The sequence below is a fragment of the Nerophis ophidion genome, unplaced genomic scaffold (assembly GCF_033978795.1).
Source record: "Nerophis ophidion isolate RoL-2023_Sa unplaced genomic scaffold, RoL_Noph_v1.0 HiC_scaffold_232, whole genome shotgun sequence".
Taxonomy (NCBI): Eukaryota; Metazoa; Chordata; class Actinopteri; order Syngnathiformes; family Syngnathidae; genus Nerophis; species Nerophis ophidion.
This window is the reverse complement of record NW_026907154.1, coordinates 1-16767: the sequence shown is the minus strand read 5'-3', so window position 1 is coordinate 16767 and position 16767 is coordinate 1. Positions and strand designations below refer to the sequence as shown.

Genomic DNA, 16767 nt, shown 5'->3' with positions numbered 1-16767 from the left:
TTGAAAAGGTATCCCTATTTAAAGAAATAAATAACTCCCTTACCTCAAAATTGAATAATTCCATGTTACCACACTGCTTGATGTCCAATCAAAGTGTTACTGACCACCACCATTTATTTTCTTGACTGTATTAGAAGGTTAAGCAATTAAAACATTCGTTTGAAATCAAATAAATTGTCCCTAAACTTGAACAAAACCAAAATCATTTTTTTTGGAAAGAAATGACAAAAGTAAACTTAGAAATGTACAACACAGTAAGTGAAATAAGATGTTGTCTGCGCTGGAAAGCTTACATCAAACATCTGAGGAGTAAAATAGCAAAAAGTACTGGAATATCAGGAAAAAGCATAATTATATTGTACATACACAGTGTATATATATATATATATATATATATATATATATATATATACACACAGTACATTCTTGTTGTCACATCTACTGTGTGCACTGACAATAATACTAAATGTTGCAGATTATTTTTAATATTCTCTTAAATAAAGCCATGCTGCCCTCTGCTGGCTGTTAGAATTAATGCAGCTTCAGGCACGCTCCTTCTGTCTGACGTCATGTGCGCTTCCGTCCCTCCGGTTTTCTAACGTTTGTCCCTCGCGGGCCACCATTGACGACACCAGCGGTCCACCCGCCACGTGACTCCCGGAGGAGCCTGCGAGTGGCTTGTGGTTGCGCACGCAGCCGAAAACTGTCAGGTGAGGCGGAAGTGAAGTGATTTCAGGGAACAAAATGACCGTGCGTCGTCCCACCTGTTGCAGGTAAACTTCCCGAGCTCGCGACACGCAAAAGTAAGTTTTCAAAGCAAACAACTTCATCGTGTGAATGTGAGTCACTCACTCAGGACTAAAGACACAGGTGTGTTTGTCAGTATCAGTGGTTAAAGATACAGGTGTGTTTGTCAGTATCAGTGGTTAAAGACACAGGTGTGTTTGTCAGCATCAGTGGTTAAAGACACAGGTGTGTTTGTCAGTATCAGTGGTTAAAGATACAGGTGTGTTTGTCAGTATCAGTGGTTAAAGACACAGGTGTGTTTATCAGTATCAGTGGTTAAAGACACAGGTGTGTTTATCAGTATCAGTGGTTAAAGACACAGGTGTGTTTGTCAGTATCAGTGGTTAAAGACACAGGTGTGTTTGTCAGTATCAGTGGTTAAAGACACAGGTGTGTTTATCAGTATCAGTGGTTAAAGACACAGGTGTGTTTATCAGTATCAGTGGTTAAAGACACAGGTGTGTTTGTCAGTATCAGTAGTTAAAGACACAGGTGTGTTTGTCAGTATCAGTGGTTAAAGACACAGGTGTGTTTATCAGTATCAGTGGTTAAAGACACAGGTGTGTTTGTCAGTATCAGTGGTTAAAGACACAGGTGTGTTTGTCAGTATCAGTGGTTAAAGACACAGGTGTGTTTGTCAGTATCAGTGGTTAAAGACACAGGTGTGTTTGTCAGTATCAGTGGTTAAAGACACAGGTGTGTTTGTCAGTATCAGTGGTTAAAGATACAGGTGTGTTTGTCAGTATCAGTGGTTAAAGACACAGGTGTGTTTGTCAGTATCAGTGGTTAAAGATACAGGTGTGTTTGTCAGTATCAGTGGTTAAAGACACAGGTGTGTTTGTCAGTATCAGTGGTTAAAGACACAGGTGTGTTTGTCAGTATCAGTGGTTAAAGATACAGGTGTGTTTGTCAGTATCAGTGGTTAAAGACACAGGTGTGTTTGTCAGTATCAGTGGTTAAAGATACAGGTGTGTTTGTCAGTATCAGTGGTTAAAGACACAGGTGTGTTTGTCAGTATCAGTGGTTAAAGACACAGGTGTGTTTGTCAGTATCAGTGGTTAAAGATACAGGTGTGTTTGTCAGTATCAGTGGTTAAAGACACAGGTGTGTTTGTCAGTAATAATTCAAGCCTATTGAGGCTGTCTGCATTTCTGCTCAAGTATGACAAGAAAGTGAAATGAGTTGAAGTTTGGACTAAGTTAACATGACATTATTCAGGTGATCATTTATTATTTTGCAATCGTTAGCTGTTCATACTGCGAGGGCCCAGGATTGTTGGTTGTCACGGCAACCCCGGCCTCTTGGTTGCTCCTCAGACTGAAGACCAGATCAGCTAAAGGGAACTTTACTGCCCTCCTCTGATGTGATGAAGTTGTTTAATCAGGATCTTCCACATTGACAAAAGTATTGTTGCAAAGACACACTCCTGTGGTTGCTAGAACTGAATGTAAACACTAGAATTGTTGCAAAGACACACTCCTGTGGTTGCTAGAACTGAATGTAAACACTAGAATTGTTGCAAAGACACACTCCTGTGGTTGCTAGAACTGAATGTAAACACTAGAATTGTTGCAAAGACACACTCCTGTGGTTGCTAGAACTGAATGTAAACACTAGAATTGTTGCAAAGACACACTCCTGTGGTTGCTAGAACTGAATGTAAAGACTAGAATTGTTGCAAAGACACACTCCTGTGGTTGCTAGAACTGAATGTAAACACTAGAATTGTTGCAAAGACACACTCCTGTGGTTGCTAGAACTGAATGTAAACACTAGAATTGTTGCAAAGACACACTCCTGTGGTTGCTAGAACTGAATGTAAACACTAGAATTGTTGCAAAGACACACTCCTGTGGTTGCTAGAACTGAATGTAAACACTAGAATTGTTGCAAAGACACACTCCTGTGGTTGCTAGAACTGAATGTAAACACTAGAATTGTTGCAAAGACACACTCCTGTGGTTGCTAGAACTGAATGTAAACACTAGAATTGTTGCAAAGACACACTCCTGTGGTTGCTAGAACTGAATGTAAACACTAGAATTGTTGCAAAGACACACTCCTGTGGTTGCTAGAACTGAATGTAAACACTAGAATTGTTGCAAAGACACACTCCTGTGGTTGCTAGAACTGAATGTAAACACTAGAATTGTTGCAAAGACACACTCCTGTGGTTGCTAGAACTGAATGTAAACACTAGAATTGTTGCAAAGACACACTCCTGTGGTTGCTAGAACTGAATGTAAACACTAGAATTGTTGCAAAGACACACTCCTGTGGTTGCTAGAACTGAATGTAAACACTAGAATTGTTGCAAAGACACACTCCTGTGGTTGCTAGAACTGAATGTAAACACTAGAATTGTTGCAAAGACACACTCCTGTGGTTGCTAGAACTGAATGTAAACACTAGAATTGTTGCAAAGACACACTCCTGTGGTTGCTAGAACTGAATGTAAACACTAGAATTGTTGCAAAGACACACTCCTGTGGTTGCTAGAACTGAATGTAAACACTAGAATTGTTGCAAAGACACACTCCTGTGGTTGCTAGAACTGAATGTAAACACTAGAATTGTTGCAAAGACACACTCCTGTGGTTGCTAGAACTGAATGTAAACACTAGAATTGTTGCAAAGACACACTCCTGTGGTTGCTAGAACTGAATGTAAACACTAGAATTGTTGCAAAGACACACTCCTGTGGTTGCTAGAACTGAATGTAAAGACTAGAATTGTTGCAAAGACACACTCCTGTGGTTGCTAGAACTGAATGTAAACACTAGAATTGTTGCAAAGACACACTCCTGTGGTTGCTAGAACTGAATGTAAACACTAGAATTGTTGCAAAGACACACTCCTGTGGTTGCTAGAACTGAATGTAAACACTAGAATTGTTGCAAAGACACACTCCTGTGGTTGCTAGAACTGAATGTAAACACTAGAATTGTTGCAAAGACACACTCCTGTGGTTGCTAGAACTGAATGTAAACACTAGAATTGTTGCAAAGACACACTCCTGTGGTTGCTAGAACTGAATGTAAAGACTAGAATTGTTGCAAAGACACACTCCTGTGGTTGCTAGAACTGAATGTAAAGACTAGAATTGTTGCAAAGACACACTCCTGTGGTTGCTAGAACTGAATGTAAAGACTAGAATTGTTGCAAAGACACACTCCTGTGGTTGCTAGAACTGAATGTAAAGACTAGAATTGTTGCAAAGACACACTCCTGTGGTTGCTAGAACTGAATGTAAAGACTAGAATTGTTGCAAAGACACACTCCTGTGGTTGCTAGAACTGAATGTAAACACTAGAATTGTTGCAAAGACACACTCCTGTGGTTGCTAGAACTGAATGTAAACACTAGAATTGTTGCAAAGACACACTCCTGTGGTTGCTAGAACTGAATGTAAACACTAGAATTGTTGCAAAGACACACTCCTGTGGTTGCTAGAACTGAATGTAAACACTAGAATTGTTGCAAAGACACACTCCTGTGGTTGCTAGAACTGAATGTAAACACTAGAATTGTTGCAAAGACACACTCCTGTGGTTGCTAGAACTGAATGTAAACACTAGAATTGTTGCAAAGACACACTCCTGTGGTTGCTAGAACTGAATGTAAACACTAGAATTGTTGCAAAGACACACTCCTGTGGTTGCTAGAACTGAATGTAAACACTAGAATTGTTGCAAAGACACACTCCTGTGGTTGCTAGAACTGAATGTAAACACTAGAATTGTTGCAAAGACACACTCCTGTGGTTGCTAGAACTGAATGTAAAGACTAGAATTGTTGCAAAGACACACTCCTGTGGTTGCTAGAACTGAATGTAAACACTAGAATTGTTGCAAAGACACACTCCTGTGGTTGCTAGAACTGAATGTAAACACTAGAATTGTTGCAAAGACACACTCCTGTGGTTGCTAGAACTGAATGTAAACACTAGAATTGTTGCAAAGACACACTCCTGTGGTTGCTAGAACTGAATGTAAACACTAGAATTGTTGCAAAGACACACTCCTGTGGTTGCTAGAACTGAATGTAAACACTAGAATTGTTGCAAAGACACACTCCTGTGGTTGCTAGAACTGAATGTAAACACTAGAATTGTTGCAAAGACACACTCCTGTGGTTGCTAGAACTGAATGTAAACACTAGAATTGTTGCAAAGACACACTCCTGTGGTTGCTAGAACTGAATGTAAACACTAGAATTGTTGCAAAGACACACTCCTGTGGTTGCTAGAACTGAATGTAAACACTAGAATTGTTGCAAAGACACACTCCTGTGGTTGCTAGAACTGAATGTAAACACTAGAATTGTTGCAAAGACACACTCCTGTGGTTGCTAGAACTGAATGTAAACACTAGAATTGTTGCAAAGACACACTCCTGTGGTTGCTAGAACTGAATGTAAACACTAGAATTGTTGCAAAGACACACTCCTGTGGTTGCTAGAACTGAATGTAAACACTAGAATTGTTGCAAAGACACACTCCTGTGGTTGCTAGAACTGAATGTAAACACTAGAATTGTTGCAAAGACACACTCCTGTGGTTGCTAGAACTGAATGTAAACACTAGAATTGTTGCAAAGACACACTCCTGTGGTTGCTAGAACTGAATGTAAAGACTAGAATTGTTGCAAAGACACACTCCTGTGGTTGCTAGAACTGAATGTAAACACTAGAATTGTTGCAAAGACACACTCCTGTGGTTGCTAGAACTGAATGTAAACACTAGAATTGTTGCAAAGACACACTCCTGTGGTTGCTAGAACTGAATGTAAACACTAGAATTGTTGCAAAGACACACTCCTGTGGTTGCTAGAACTGAATGTAAACACTAGAATTGTTGCAAAGACACACTCCTGTGGTTGCTAGAACTGAATGTAAACACTAGAATTGTTGCAAAGACACACTCCTGTGGTTGCTAGAACTGAATGTAAACACTAGAATTGTTGCAAAGACACACTCCTGTGGTTGCTAGAACTGAATGTAAACACTAGAATTGTTGCAAAGACACACTCCTGTGGTTGCTAGAACTGAATGTAAACACTAGAATTGTTGCAAAGACACACTCCTGTGGTTGCTAGAACTGAATGTAAACACTAGAATTGTTGCAAAGACACACTCCTGTGGTTGCTAGAACTGAATGTAAACACTAGAATTGTTGCAAAGACACACTCCTGTGGTTGCTAGAACTGAATGTAAACACTAGAATTGTTGCAAAGACACACTCCTGTGGTTGCTAGAACTGAATGTAAACACTAGAATTGTTGCAAAGACACACTCCTGTGGTTGCTAGAACTGAATGTAAACACTAGAATTGTTGCAAAGACACACTCCTGTGGTTGCTAGAACTGAATGTAAACACTAGAATTGTTGCAAAGACACACTCCTGTGGTTGCTAGAACTGAATGTAAAGACTAGAATTGTTGCAAAGACACACTCCTGTGGTTGCTAGAACTGAATGTAAACACTAGAATTGTTGCAAAGACACACTCCTGTGGTTGCTAGAACTGAATGTAAACACTAGAATTGTTGCAAAGACACACTCCTGTGGTTGCTAGAACTGAATGTAAACACTAGAATTGTTGCAAAGACACACTCCTGTGGTTGCTAGAACTGAATGTAAACACTAGAATTGTTGCAAAGACACACTCCTGTGGTTGCTAGAACTGAATGTAAACACTAGAATTGTTGCAAAGACACACTCCTGTGGTTGCTAGAACTGAATGTAAACACTAGAATTGTTGCAAAGACACACTCCTGTGGTTGCTAGAACTGAATGTAAACACTAGAATTGTTGCAAAGACACACTCCTGTGGTTGCTAGAACTGAATGTAAACACTAGAATTGTTGCAAAGACACACTCCTGTGGTTGCTAGAACTGAATGTAAACACTAGAATTGTTGCAAAGACACACTCCTGTGGTTGCTAGAACTGAATGTAAACACTAGAATTGTTGCAAAGACACACTCCTGTGGTTGCTAGAACTGAATGTAAACACTAGAATTGTTGCAAAGACACACTCCTGTGGTTGCTAGAACTGAATGTAAACACTAGAATTGTTGCAAAGACACACTCCTGTGGTTGCTAGAACTGAATGTAAACACTAGAATTGTTGCAAAGACACACTCCTGTGGTTGCTAGAACTGAATGTAAACACTAGAATTGTTGCAAAGACACACTCCTGTGGTTGCTAGAACTGAATGTAAACACTAGAATTGTTGCAAAGACACACTCCTGTGGTTGCTAGAACTGAATGTAAACACTAGAATTGTTGCAAAGACACACTCCTGTGGTTGCTAGAACTGAATGTAAACACTAGAATTGTTGCAAAGACACACTCCTGTGGTTGCTAGAACTGAATGTAAACACTAGAATTGTTGCAAAGACACACTCCTGTGGTTGCTAGAACTGAATGTAAACACTAGAATTGTTGCAAAGACACACTCCTGTGGTTGCTAGAACTGAATGTAAACACTAGAATTGTTGCAAAGACACACTCCTGTGGTTGCTAGAACTGAATGTAAAGACTAGAATTGTTGCAAAGACACACTCCTGTGGTTGCTAGAACTGAATGTAAAGACTAGAATTGTTGCAAAGACACACTCCTGTGGTTGCTAGAACTGAATGTAAACACTACAATTGTTGCAAAGACACACTCCTGTGGTTGCTAGAACTGAATGTAAAGACTAGAATTGTTGCAAAGACACACTCCTGTGGTTGCTAGAACTGAATGTAAACACTAGAATTGTTGCAAAGAAGCCACCAGAGCTGTCTGGCCGGACCTGAAACAGCTTTTGTGTGACGATGTGGTCCTGGCAGGTTCCTGTTTGAATTGTGAGCGCAGTTCCAGCCCTGCTAGTCTGCCGACATTCCTCTGACTCACACACTCGCCACAGGAAGTCCTGCTGACATACTCCGGCTTTTTGGCCACGCCCACACACATGCTAACCTTTTCAAAAGGCCTATTTTTCTCTTCATTTAGGCTGCTGGTCCAAACGCAAATGGTGAAAAATGACTTTTAACCTTAGACTAAAACGGTCCTGCCCATGTCTGCAGTGAACAACCCCATTCCTTCCAACCTGAAATCAGAAGCCAAGAAAGCAGCTAAGATCCTCAGAGAATTCACTGAAATCTCCAACAGGAATGGGCCGGACAAACTAATCCCAGGTATGGTTTGGGCAAACTTATCCCAGGTACAATTCCCTACGACAAACTTATCCCAGGTACGGTTGCCTACGACAAACTTATCCCAGGTACGGTTGCCTACGACAAACTTATCCCAGGTACGGTTGCCTACGACAAACTTATCCCAGGTACGGTTTGGACACACTTGATCCAGGTACAGTTTGGACACACTTAATCCAGGTACAGTTTGGACACACTTAATCCAGGTACAGTTTGGACACACTTGATCCAGGTACAGTTTGGACACACTTGATCCAGGTACAGTTTGGACACACTTGATCCAGGTACAGTTTGGACACACTTAATCCAGGTACAGTTTGGACACACTTGATCCAGGTACGGTTTGGACACACTTGATCCAGGTACAGTTTGGACACACTCAATCCAGGTACAGTTTGGACACACTTGATCCAGGTACGGTTTGGACACACTTGATCCAGGTACAGTTTGGACACACTTAATCCAGGTACAGTTTGGACACACTTGATCCAGGTACGGTTTGGACACACTTGATCCAGGTACAGTTTGGACACACTTGATCCAGGTACAGTTTGGACACACTTGATCCAGGTACAGTTTGGACACACTTGATCCAGGTACAGTTTGGACACACTTGATCCAGGTACAGTTTGGACACACTTGATCCAGGTACAGTTTGGACACACTTGATCCAGGTACAGTTTGGACACACTTGATCCAGGTATGGTTTGGAGACACAGGAAAGAGTGAGAAGAGCCTGTAGTGTAATGCCGGCAGCTAAAAGCGTGAGAAGGTATGCTCGTATATCACGATAGTCATTTTCTTAAGTTTAGCTGAAGAAACCTGCAGTTGGGGAAAGAGAGCCATCAAAGTGAGAGACTAGGATCAGTTTTCCAAAGTAGGTGTGGGTTGAAGTGCAGTTTGTGTTGTGTAGCTCATGTCATCGCCCGGGCTGAGGGGCTGGCCATTATCTCCGTGGTCAAGGCCGGCTTCGTGATCACAGCCAGAGGAGGCAGCGGCGTGGTCATCGCCAGGCTGGCTGACAGACGTGAGTTCTTTCTGATGTTGTTATGGAGCAGAACCCAGCTATTTTGGGGAGAACTTTCTAGACCTCTTGTGTAGAACTACGCCGGTCTGCCCCTCAACATTTAATATTGTCAATGTTTGTGTGCTCAGGTTGGTCTGCTCCTTCTGCAATTGGCATCGCCGGCCTGGGCGGTGGGTTCGAAATTGGCGTGGAGGTGAGTTGCTCCGATGATGATTCTGACATGTCATGGCAAAAGACTTTTCAAATTTGGTGCTCACATGAACACATTGCTCACCTTCCCAATTTCCTCCACAGGTGTCCGATCTAGTGATCATCCTAAACCAGCGTCGAGCCATTGATGCCTTCACAAAAGGCGGGAACTTGACCCTGGGTGGGAACTGCACGGTTGCAGTTGGTCCAGTTGGCAGGTCGGGTTTTTTTGGGGGGGGTTTTTTAAGATTGTTTTATAAATAGCTCTGCCATTCTTCCATTGTTAACATGTTTGTGACTTCTGGGGACCCCAAATACACAAAAGCAGGTCCAAAGAGGAATGGAAATGTGGTTTTGCACAATAGGACCCCTTTAACGGTTTTTAGCATATTTTGCTGCAATTGTTCTAGAGCGAGGCCCAGGATAAGCCCAATAAAACAAGTTAACTAGCATACTAAAAACATCCAGAAAAGCATCTTATTCAATTTGAGAGTAAAATAGTGAATCCTCAATAGTGTTATTAAAAATGGCACTGAGAGGGATTACCCAATACTTTTCAAATGGAAATGGAAATAATGACAACATTCGGGAAGTAAATGAAAGCTTCAATATTTTCTTTGTAAATATCAGACCAAAATTGGGGGAAATGATTCCAGAACCAGTTTAAATTGAGGACTTCATCGATCGAAATCCCTCCTCAATGTTCCTCCCGAAAGTGACACTAGAGTAAAAAGGTAAAATCGTGAAAAAAAAGCAAATCCAAGACGGTTTTAACGGAACTGATATGGAAACGATAGAAAAAAGGCTATTGAAGAGACCTCAGCTCCATTAACGTACAATAAAATCTATTATTTCAAAGAGACAAATTCCCAAACAAAGTGAAAATAGCTCAAATTGAACTGGAGACGAGCACCAATTTGCAAATTCTAGACTGATTTCTTTACTTTCACAATTTTCTAAAATCATGGAAAAACTGTTCAATAACAGATTGAACCATTTCATTAACAATGAGGTGGCGACTTGTCCAGTGTGTATCCCGCCTTCCGCCCGAATGCAGCCGAGATTGGCTCCAGCACCTCCGCGACCCCAGACGATATAGCGGTAGAAAACGGATGGACAGATGGATCATGGAATACTCACCGAGACCGAGAACCAACATGGATGGAGAGCTAATATTTCAACTTTGATGGCTTGAATGGAAATAAGAGAAGAAATGACCAATGCAGTCGATGGTAAACAATGTGCAGGGGTTGTGAATCCAACTGAAGCATTTGACACAACTAATTAGAATATTTGAATTAAAAAGGGTTGGTCTTAAAGCGGGTAAGAAGCAACATTGTGAAGCTCGGCAAACACACGTCCGCAAAGTTAAATATGTCCTGCGGCACACCACTGGGACCAAAGTACTTCAATCTTTATGCTAATAATATTAGTGAAGTTCCAAAAGACTTCAAAGTAATAGTATATTGGGACGATTCAACACCGTTCAGGAGAGAACACACAGAAGTTAATACAAATAATAGCAGAAGCAATGAACAAGTTGAAGAGATGGTTGGACAAAAACAGACCATCCTTGAAGCTCAGTAAAACCACAAGAATGCTATTTGGCAACAGCAGAAAAGAAAGTCAAACACAAATAGTCGGAATAGACATTGAACGAGTAACTGAACTCACATTTCTAGGTGTAATGACAGAATGAACTGGAAGTCTCATGTAAAACACAAAGTAGCCAGAAATACATCAATAATAAATACATGGAAATATATATTGCACCAAAAATCACTTCCTATTCTTTACTGTTTGCTGGTATTCCCATATCTGAATGGTTGTGCAGAAATATGGGAAAATAAGTACAAAAGTACCTTTCAGTCCAAAAAGATCAGTTAGAATAAGACATGATGTTGGATATAGAGAACACTCATTGATTCCAAAACATTGAAATTCCACAATCTAGTCCATTTGCAAACAGCTAATTTAGGCAACAAGCAAACTTGAACTTGCTACCCAAGAATGTTGAACAATTTTTAACCAAAGAGACATGACCCGTGAATCGTGAGATGGACAGGCGGCTCGGTGCGGCGTCTTCAGTAATGCGGACGCTGTGTCGATCCGTTGTGGTGAAGAAGGAGCTGAGCCGGAAGGCAAAGCTCTCGATTTACCGGCCGGTCTACGTTCCCATCCTCACCTATGGTCATGAACGAAAGGACAAGATCACGGGTACAAGCGGCCAAAAGGAGTTTCCTCCGCCGGGTGACGAGTGTCTCTCCCTTAGAGATAGGCTGAGAAGCTCCGTCATCCGGGAGGAACTCAAAGTAAAGCCGCTGATCCTCCACATGGAGAGGAGCCAGGTGAGGTGGTTCGGGCATCTGGTCAGGATGCCACCCTATCAGTATGAGGAATTAAACAATGGAAACAAAGAGTGTACTTATATGATCTAATTTAAGAAACTGTCCAACCTCAAAGTGTTTACAAAGAAGAAGATAAACATTCTGAACTTGGTGATAATCTTATTCATCTCGCTATATAGAATACTTACTTCACTATTTATTTGTTCTTTTTAATGTGAATTATGCAGTATATTGTGAGAACAGGAAGTGAGTTCTGCTTCTTCCACTCCTTTTGGCACATGCAAGGACAAAGTGGAAATGGGGATGTCATGTTTGAAATAAGTCCTGCTCTGTGACCATCTGAGGGATGAAGTAGAAGAATGTTTGTGCTTGCAGGAATGTGGAGGCCGATGTTGCCCTGCGCAACATGTCTGCCATCTACACCTACTGCCGCTCCAGAGGTTTGTTTGCCGGCATCTCTCTGGAGGGCTCCTACCTGATTGAACGCAAAGACACCAACCGCAAGTAGGACCGCAGAACCACCCCTGGCGAGTATTTCAGCTCTGATCAATCTGTTGGCTCGAGTGTGCAGGTTCTATGCCCGGAACCTGCGAGCGTCTGCCATCTTGAACGGCGACGTGGAGCCGCCGCAGGAGTGCTACGACCTCTACCACATCTTAGACGCCTACACGGATGCTTATGTGGATGACTGGACCAGCAAAAATGCCCCCGTAAAGGTACACCACAGGGCATCCTACACTCACTGTGACATGTTTTATGAAGGCTGTTGTTTAATTTGGTAAAGCAGAGTAGCTATTTGTGACCATTGGCACTAGAAAAGAGGCGGTAATAATGTCTGTCAGGTTTATGCACCGAACTAACTATCTATTAAACAGAACAAGAAGCAAGGAATCAGGCAGAGACAGATTTCAATTTTGCTCATGAGGAGAACGCATGGAGCTGCGCACTCAGTTTCAGTCTCACCCTACGCTCTGAGGAACAGCTCACGCGCTCCCCTATTTATTCAGTTTAGGAACTCCCTAGTTACATCGCTGAGGCTGCTTCTAAAGGGAGGGGTCACACAGTATGCGAGCAGCTCAGCACGCACAATATGAGATTATTCAGAACGGAATGGGCTGGGGGCCTTGTGATTACCCTTGTCTCTGCTTTGTTTACCTGCTGTCGCCTTATCTTCGTTGAGGTGCTGGTTTGTCCTTGGCTGCTAGCAAGCTGAAAGACAGAAAACATCAGCGGTGAGGCCACTCCTCACATGCAGTGGAAGATAACAAGTTGTGTGCCTTTGCACAAAACAGAAAAAGTACAGCTTGAGCACAATAGCAAACTAAAGCCGGGGCCTTAAGCACATGAGTTGTGTGATAACTTCCATATTATTATTCTAACAATGTCCCGTTTTGTTTCCACTTCTGCAAGTGGAAACAAAGTGTTCAGAAAGTCTTAGTTTTTGATCATTGTAGTTCCTGGTAGTCAAGCAGCTGCCTGGGATCATCCATCCATGTCCTGTGAGGGCCAAAAGGGCAATTATAGCACTTTTGGTACCTGACAGACAAGACTGTCATTTGTGGCTCCCAGAAATTATACTATATTTCCAAAAGTATTTGGCCACTCATCCAAATGATGAGAATCACTAATCACTTGTCCCGGTGTATCAAATCAAGCACTTAGGCATGGAGACTCTTTCTACAAACATTTGTGAAAGAATGGGCCGCTCTCAGTGATTTCCAGCGTGGAACTGTCATAGGATGCCACCTGACCAAAAAATCAAGTCGTGAAATTTCCTCGCTTCCAAATATTCCAAAGTCAACTTTATTATAACAAAAGTGAAGAGTTTGGGAACAACAGCAACTCAGCCACCAAGTGGTAGCCAGGTAAACTGACAGAGAGTTCAGCATAGTGCAAAGACTTTCTGCACAGTCACTTGCTACACAGCTCCAGACTTCATGTCACCTTCCAATTAGCCCACGTACAGTACGCAGAGAGCTTCATGGAATGGCTCTCCATGGCCGAGCAGCTGCATCTAAGCCAAACATCACTAAGTCCAATGCAAAGCGTGGGATGCAGTGGTGTAAAGGACATCACCACTGGACTCTAGAGCAGTGGAGACAACTTCTCTGGACTGATGATTCATGCTTTTCCATCTGGGTTTGGAGGTTACCAGGAGAACGCTACATTTCGGACTGCATTTAACCCAGTGTGAAATTTGGTGGAGGAGGAATGATGGTCTGGGGTTGTTTTTCAGGAGTTGGCCTTGCCCCCTTAGTTCCAGTGAAATGATACCAAAACATTTTGGACAATTCCATGCTCCCAACCTTTTGGGAACAGTTTGGAGCGGGCCCCTTCCTTTTCCAACATGACTGCACACAGAGCGAGGTCCATAAAGACATGGATGACAGAGTGTGGTGTGGATGAACTTGACTGTCCTGCACAGAGTCCTGACCTGAACCCGATAGAACACTTTTGGGATGAATTAGAAGGGAGACTGAGAGCCAACATTAGTGTGTGACCTCACCAATACACTTTTGGAAAATAGGTCAAAAATTCCCATCAACACACTCCACAACCTTGTGGACAGCCTTCCCAGAAGATATAAACACACTCCACAACCTTGTGGACAGCCTTTCCAGAAGATATAAACACACTCCACAACCTTGTGGACAGCCTTCCCAGAAGATATAAACACACTCCACAACCTTGTGGACAGTCTTCCCAGAAGATATAAACACACTCCACAACCTTGTGGACAGCCTTCCCAGAAGATATAAACACACTCCACAACCTTGTGGACAGTCTTCCCAGAAGATATAAACACACTCCACAACCTTGTGGACAGCCTTCCCAGAAGATATAAACACACTCCACAACCTTGTGGACAGTCTTCCCAGAAGATATAAACACACTCCACAACCTTGTGGACAGCCTTCCCAGAAGATATAAACACACTCCACAACCTTGTGGACAGTCTTCCCAGAATATATAAAGACACTCCACAACCTTGTGGACAGCCTTCCCAGAAGATATAAACACACTCCACAACCTTGTGGACAGCCTTCCCAGAAGATATAAAGACACTCCACAACCTTGTGGACAGCCTTCCCAGAAGATATAAAGACACTCCACAACCTTGTGGACAGCCTTCCCAGAAGATATAAACACACTCCACAACCTTGTGGACAGCCTTCCCAGAAGATATAAAGACACTCCACAACCTTGTGGACAGCCTTCCCAGAAGATATAAAGACACTCCACAACCTTGTGGACAGCCTTCCCAGAAGATATAAACACACTCCACAACCTTGTGGACAGCCTTCCCAGAAGATATAAACACACTCCACAACCTTGTGGACAGCCTTCCCAGAAGATATAAAGACACTCCACAACCTTGTGGACAGCCTTCCCAGAAGACTTGAAGCTGTAATGGCTGCAAAAGGTCATATTGAACACTATGGCTTAGGAATGGAATGGCACTTCAAGGTCATATGTGAGTCAAGGCAAGGTGGCCAAATACTTTTGTCAATATAGTGAACGTGCTCTAATGTTGGAGGACGACTCATGTCGGTTGGTAGTTTAATTGCAAGCTCAACAACAAGTCTTAAGAACACTTTAGAAAGATAAACATATTTTCAGTCAATAAAATGGAAAAGCTTAGCTTGGGTACCACTGAGTACAATGAAATCTTAACTTAACAGCTTTTAACAAGTTAGTTGAAAATCCATTTCAGTTGTCCACATAGTTCTGCTTGTGATGCATGAATCATACGTGAAAATTGGAGTCAAACTTCCCTGCGTGCAGTCAGGGCAACAAATATTGGAATAAGGAAGTATTTGAAAAACAACACTTTCATCTAAACTGAATGATTCACAGCTCGCTCATCTTAGTAGCAGACACTGTTATGAAGAAGAGCACAATCATTGAAAGTTCCAAACATCATTTGTCCTCACTCGCCATGAACCTAACTGCACTTCACTAAATGCACTGCTCTCTTCTTAGTGTGCTCATCTGCTGGTGACAACTACAATCTTCTGCTGTTTTTCTTTTCAGTCGTCACGTCCTCCAGCCAGACCTCCAGCTCCATCATCCCAGCAGCGAGCAGCAACCAGCTTCCAAACACCAGCAAACCAGCGAGCAGCAACCAGCTTCCAAACACCAGCAAACCAGCGAGCAGCAAGCAGCTTCCAAACACCAGCAAACCCTGGTATGTTGAGACAGAAGAAGCCGAGTGCAACTGTACTTGTACTCTGCTGTTATCTACTGTAGATCAGGGGGGTCCAAATTACAGCCAACCATCCACACTTGTATGTATATGTGTGTGTATACATGAGTGTATATATATATATATATATACACACACAGACCATATTTCCTTGAATAGCCGCCAGGCATGTAATATGTGCTTGCCTTGAATTACTGACGGGTCAAACTCACTCCCCAAATTTATTAGCACATGCTTACTTTAACCGCCGGGTCAAATTCATGACATCATGAGTGACTCTTCCCCTGATGTCATTTTCAAAATGGCGGAGGGCTTTTTTTTGCTTTTATTGTGTGTAAACCAGGGGTCTTGTTCCACAGCCATACAGATCACACGAATGGTTGTGATATAAAACAACTTTAAAACTCTTACAAATATGCGCCACACTCTGTGAACCCTAACCAAACAAGAATAACAAACATTTCTGGAGAACATTGGCTCTGTAACACATTATAAACGCAACATAAGAATTACCCAAAATTCCAATGCATCCATGACTCTTTGCTATATTATACACCCCCACTAGCACCCCCCACCCACCCACTCTCTGTGCGTCGGTTGAGGTGGGCGGGGTTGGGGGTGCATATATATATATATATATATATATATATATATATATATATATATATATATATACATATATATATATATATATATATATATATATATATATATATATATATATATATATATATATATATATATATATATATATATATATATATATATATATATATATATATATATATATATATATATATATATATATATATGTATATATATATATATATATGTATGTATATATATATATATATATGTATATGTGTATATATATATATATATATATATGTATATATATATGTGTATATGTATATATATGTATATATATATGTGTATATATATATATATATATACATATATATATATATATATATATATATATACATATATATATATATATATATATATAT

The 16767-nt window shown here is 41.4% G+C and overlaps 1 protein-coding gene across 2 annotated transcripts; it reads left to right on the top strand.

Annotated features, from left to right (window-relative positions):
- Positions 1-644: 644 nt before the first annotated feature.
- On the top strand, positions 645-15817 carry LOC133547882 (SH3 domain-containing YSC84-like protein 1). 2 transcript variants are annotated; one of them, XM_061893360.1, is made up of 8 exons: positions 645-803; positions 7858-7968; positions 8900-9013; positions 9142-9206; positions 9308-9420; positions 11926-12054; positions 12122-12266; positions 15586-15817. In XM_061893360.1, coding segments are annotated over exons 1-8 (894 nt in total). In that variant the 5' UTR covers positions 645-802; the 3' UTR covers positions 15802-15817. The 2 variants fall into 2 exon arrangements, with proteins under 2 accessions (XP_061749344.1, XP_061749343.1); XM_061893359.1 differs by having other exon boundaries at positions 662-803; positions 7784-7968.
- The last annotated feature ends 950 nt before the right edge of the window (positions 15818-16767 follow it).